The 6115-nt window shown below is 28.2% G+C and overlaps 1 protein-coding gene across 1 annotated transcript in view; it reads left to right on the top strand.

The window, feature by feature from the left end:
• Positions 1-6115, top strand: part of LOC106469895 (RNA-binding protein lark-like) — a 32392-nt gene that overhangs the window by 9081 nt on the left and 17196 nt on the right. Inside the window, exon 3 of the mRNA XM_013930416.2 lies at positions 5259-5378. Coding sequence (XP_013785870.2) covers positions 5259-5378 — 120 coding nt within the window. The remainder of the gene's footprint in view (positions 1-5258; positions 5379-6115) is intronic.

Raw genomic sequence — 6115 nt, 5'->3', positions numbered from 1 at the left:
ATAGGAGCAAACCATGAGTTGGGAAATTTTTATACTTTATTTTGATATTCCTTGTATTCCTGAAAATATTTGTTTTACGTTACTTCTGTTCGAAGGCTATAGGATTATTCTTCTATAACTAGACATCGGGCAAGTTTTAAGTTTATGGAGAGTGTAAGCCAAGGCAAAATATTTTGATAGTTCAAACATTCTTTTATCGATTATATTGAGTTTATCATATTCTAACAACACAGAAAAATAATAGAACTTGTAATTTATTGAAAACAAATTACATTTATTAGATAAATATTTGTCTCAACCAACAATATTTTTCCAAGAATTAATATACTGTATTTGTCTGAATATAATGCGTACTCAATTTTGAAAGGTGAAATTCAAGGAAATGTTTTTCTTACACATCAGTTGTTCAAAATGCATTGGATAGTTTCTAAATACAGTAAACAACTATCAATGTATTAAACATTTTTAGAAATCTTTCACTGAAATTTTTTTTACATATCCATTTTACAAAATTTATTGGAAAGTTTATACGTGGTAATACACTAAGCTAATCATTCATTTTCACATAAATCTTTGTAATTGCTAGACTTGTCGCTAACATGGAATTCATTGCATTAATCCAATTTTCTTCCTTGAATCTTTGCTTCATCCTCTTCTGATTCCCATAACATGTCATCATCCATCCCATCAGATATGCAATATTTTTGTAAACCTTTAATGATACTTCGATATTTTTGGTAATAGCTTCTGATAAACTACCTAACAAAATTGAGCATGTGCACATATAATGCACAAACAATTTGGAGGGGAAAAAGTGCACATAATATTCTGGCAAATAAAGTAGTACTTGACAAAGATAATGGTGATGTCCTAGGTTATCTGCAATTCTTTTTCATTTTATACCTTGACTTTTCTGGCTTGAAGTAGAAACTTCTTCAAATAGTGACGTATGAAATATATTAATCTTCTTGCTATGGGTGGGTCAAAGTGTTTATGTCATGACCTTTTACAGAGTTAAATTCAAAATTTAATTAAACTACTTTGTTATCAATTTATATGAATAAACTTGACATATTAATAACAAATAGTTAATAACTCAAATTTTGATATGGTGTAGGTTTTAATTTCTTAATTTTATAAGGAAATATTTAAATAAATCCTCAATCTCCCCTAGTATGAGGATTGTGTCATATTTATCTAGGTCTTCTCACTTCTCTAATTTATTTACCACCCCTCTCTGAAGTATGGAATTTAACATAAATTATTCATTATAATATAGATATTACTAAGGCACAGTATAATTTTTATAGCCATCAATTTTCTTTGTTTATGGAGTCATAAACTAGAAATTCAGACCCACTTTTTTATGCTTACCTGTCACATCTGCTCTTTCACAAATTGTCAGTTATTTTCTCTGTTCCTTTATACTATATTATTTATAACCAATAGAAAGGAAAACTTTTAATCTCAGATGACATATAATGTTACATTATTTTCAGTACAGGGTATTGTCAATTTCTCCTTCAGTTTGAAAGTTTATTTCATGATGTACAGATTGAGCAGCTATAGGAACTAATTTAAGCCTCTCTTGTCTTAGTTAGAAAGCCAGTTAAATTATAATATTTATTATTTGCTTTGTGCATGTTATTCTATGTTCTTAGGTGCTAATGCACCTTAAGTAGATATAAATTTAGTGTACTGTTACCATTATAAAAAAAGTAAGTTTACATTTCACCTGCAACTGATAGCAAAAAACAAAAGGTCAGACTTAAGTACTAAATTTCTTGTTTTTCATGTATATTTTTTATTTATTGTTACAAAAGTAAAATTTAAAAATTAGACAGTTATTAGGCTAGATAAGGTAAGATAATGAAAATAATAATAATAGACATTCTTTAATGGGTATGCTCATCAATAGCTTTTGCATTATATCATTCAATACAATAATGTGAGCTATGCATTTGCTGAGTGATTTACAACTTATGTGGTGGGATTATTAGTTAGATGCAGTTCAGTGGGAAAAAAAACAATAAAATTAAATAAACATCTGTTTTGTAATGAGCCTTAAGCTGTTCAGGATAAACTGTTATAGTTTTCTGTTACAATTTGCAATCATTCTTAAAATAAAGGGTAATTTAGATTTATTTCATATTTTTATGGTGGTTACGAGGTACAGAAAAATATTAAGTTTTACCAAAAATTGTTTGTTTATTTAAGAGGTTTTCGAAGTTTCAAAAATGAAATTTGAAAATTTTTATATAAAGAAACTTGAAAATCACTTTGCACTTGGAACACTCAACACTCTTACTCAATGAATTCATGACAAAATTTTTAGTAAGAATAGTTAATTGAGAAATCTGATATTTTGTTTACAAAAGACTTAAATTTTAATAAAAGCTTGCCAAATTTCAAAAAGTGAAATTACTGTTTTACTTGTAGTATATCTTCATGATTTCATGTTGGTTTCAAGATCATGTAAAATACATGAACTCAAGCCCATAAGGTTAATGAATATTAAACTGCATCTTGGAGCACTCAACACTCTTACTCAATGAATTCATGAACAAATTTTTAGTAAGAATAGTTAATTGAGAAATCTGATATTTTGTTTACAAAAGACTTAAATTTTAATAAAAGCTTGCCAAATTTCAAAAAGTGAAATTACTGTTTTACTTGTAGTATATCTTCATGATTTCATGTTGGTTTCAAGATCATGTAAAATACATGAACTCAAGCCCATAAGGTTAATGAATATTAAACTGCATCGCATCAAATACAGTATTATGAGTAATATATTAATGAATATTAAAGAAGTTGAAATTAATTGGATATCTAAAAGAAAACTTTCTAATCAGTAACAAAAAAACACCAAATGCAAAAATGAAATATTTTTATGTCTCAAAACAGTGTCTTCCAAAACATTTTGGAAATTTTACATCTGAAAAAATGATAGAAATGTTAAATCAGAAGTATGGATTTTTTTAACCAGAAGCTAGACACGTTTTAGGAAGTTTACTAAGTCTTATGCAATTTGGTTAAGTATTTCCACTGTGAGAAAGAAAAAATCATAGCATCATGGATACTCTGTGATCTGGAAACAGTTAAGAAAGTTCTGTTTGTGTCACATAGAGTAAATACTTAATTGCCTCTGACTGTATAATTTCTCTTTTTTTTCAAATAAATTGTACTTTTGTAAAGTTTGATGAACTGGTTTTAGCTACTACTTGGTAGGTTGTTGAGACAATTTTATCTTAGTCAGAACCTTAGATGATCATATTGTTCAGTAGCATTTCAGCATTTACAGTTGTCCTATTACTTCCTATGAATTTGTTTTTATTTTTGTACAGCTGTTCTGTATAAGTTGACTTTGAAACATTAACCCGTTCCTGTTTTTCTTTGTCATAGCGGAAATATACTTCACTCTTTCAGCACGGGATTTGTCCCTGGGACTGACCTTTTAAGCATTTTGTGCTTATTGTAGTTTTCGTGCTATAACGTTGAAATTAATAAGTGTATGTTAATGAAATTCGGCAGCTTATCAGTAAACAATACAATGCTTTCATATGCAAAATATCAAATTTTTTATGAAGTCTTAAGGTTTGTAAAGCATAGTTTTTCTCATGTCCTTTTTTTTTCTTTTTGCTTGTTGATTATCCAACATGCAAAGTAATTTTCATTTTAAGATTAAAATACTTTTATGCATCAGAAACTTTTGAAATTTCACACGCAAAATCTTTATAATGTCCAGATAGTTATCAAACATTTTTAAGAAAAAATCTTTATATTTATCTATTATTTTCAATAATTAATCTCTGTACGGGTTTGGTAGATTTGACCGATCTCGCTACCACCATAAGAAATTAGGAAATAAACATAAATTATGAATCTTTCATTCTAGAATGAACACAAATTATAACACGAAAACATAAATTTTTAGATGAAATAACTTAAATCTTATAACATTATACATCTATATATATTTATTATTTTTTTTATATTGAACTTTCACCGGTGCCTGTCTAACAATATAGAAGTTACAATGATGTGGCTCACATGCACTCATGTTACTGTATCAAATAACGTAAAGGTGACCTTTGATCTGCACAAAGTAACTTGTCTTGGCTGTGTTTTAGTCGATTAGTATTTTGTAAAATACAGTCACATTTCAATTATTCTACATTATATATGTATATAGTTTATTGCTATTTTAAAATAAGTTCTTAAAGTTGTTTTTCCTGAAACACAGAACAGTAACTAAAGAAGTAAAGCAAACAATTATCTCTTCTAGTAATGACCTTTGTATTCAGTTGCTGTTTGACGTAGGTTGCTAAGCCTTTTAAAAATTTTATACATGGAGGATATGAAACAAAATATTTTTTTAGGTTTTATATATACTTTTGAATAACTAAAGCATCATAAATTACTACATCAATACCATAGAATTCTACTATAATTTATCAAGCTTAGTAACTAAGATGTATTTGGATCTAAAAAAAAATATGAAATTTCGAGGAGACTAAAGACCTACTTCATTGAAATCTTCTTTCAAAAGAAAGAAATGGCAGAAGGAAGGTTAAAAAGGCTGAGAAAACCACTAGGGGGACATTCTGGGCTTCCGATTGGTTATTAATGTCATATATAGCAGTAAGTGTATATAAGGGGGAATTTCCAAAAATGGAAAGAGGTGAGCAGGGTGCCACAGTGTTTAATTTATTACATGAGCAATATAATGGCAAATTGAAAAGATAAGAGATTCTTATTTTATATTCTAGCTTGTCAATATCTGTAATTTGAGTTTCTAATTCGTATGAAACTGTAGACTTAGTATTTTGACTTCACAAGCATCTAATTTGAACCAGTGCTGCATTCAACATACCACATGACTCACAAAAATCGAGCTTTTTTTTAATATTTACTTTTAAATTAACAACTTGAGTAATGTATAGTTCTAAAATACCAGAGTTATTGACATAAATTCATGAAATAGTAGTTCAATAAACTTTTCAATGCAAGTCAACAAACAAGATGACATGGCCTTTCACCTATAACCCATATCAAAAGAGTTAAAAGCATTGTTAAAATATTTTTCAGAGAACAAATATTTAATTAAATACTAAAAGGCACTGACCAAGTTTTCGTGGATCATTCATGTAAACAGAGTATTTAAATTTCATAAATGGATATTTAATTACAATTTTGTTATTTTAACAGATTTTTTCTACATTGATTGTTAAAAGCATTGTTAAAATCTTTTTCAGAGAACAAAAATTTTTGTTGGTCGTTTACCTGATGACTGCAACTCAACTGAACTCCAAGGATTATTTGAAAAATATGGGACTGTCACAGAATGTGATGTTATCAGGAAATATGGATTTGTGGTATGTTAAAGCGGATACTGTATTGTTGAACAGTATTATGTTACTTTGTAGTATGATATTTAAGTTAGAACAGAAAATCTTGTTAACTTATCTACATTACTCAACTAAATTTGTTTACCTTTTGGAAAGTAACTCTGTTTTGACCAGTATGTACCTTTCAGGTGTTGAATGCTCATCTGAGTATCAAATGTCAAAGTTTTAAGTAGAAATGTGATTTTAACTGTTTCAACAGTTTTTATTTATTTACTCAAAACTATTTTATTATTACATGATATTTAGTGTATTTCACAAAGAACAGTAAAAAAAAAGTCTTATAAACAGTGTATTTACTGATTTTTGTTGAATTTTTATGCCACCTCAAAGTGTAGGTTTATATTTGACAAGCAGCTATCATCCTTCACAATTACTGTGATTGATGTCTTATTTTTCATGTGATATTCCTGTATCATTGGTTTTGTTGTTGCAGTATGTGGTCTGAACAATTTCTGGTGAAGTTCAGCTCCAAAAATGGCAAGACCAACAGCTAAATATCATTCAGTAGAAGAAATTCTAATCTAGCTATGTCAATATAGAGTAAATGTAGTAGTTTTAACAGTAATATATGGTTTCTGAAATATCAGCATCCTGCAGCTCCTATAGGGATAGATAAAGGATTCTAATGGAGTATATACATACATAGGAGCAAACCATGAGTTGGGAATTTTTTATACTTTATTTTGATATTCCTTGTATTCCTG

The sequence above is a fragment of the Limulus polyphemus genome, unplaced genomic scaffold, assembly GCF_000517525.1.
Source record: "Limulus polyphemus unplaced genomic scaffold, Limulus_polyphemus-2.1.2 Scaffold3713, whole genome shotgun sequence".
In the NCBI taxonomy this organism is placed as follows: Eukaryota; Metazoa; Arthropoda; class Merostomata; order Xiphosura; family Limulidae; genus Limulus; species Limulus polyphemus.
This window is presented reverse-complemented; position numbering and strand designations above follow the sequence as displayed.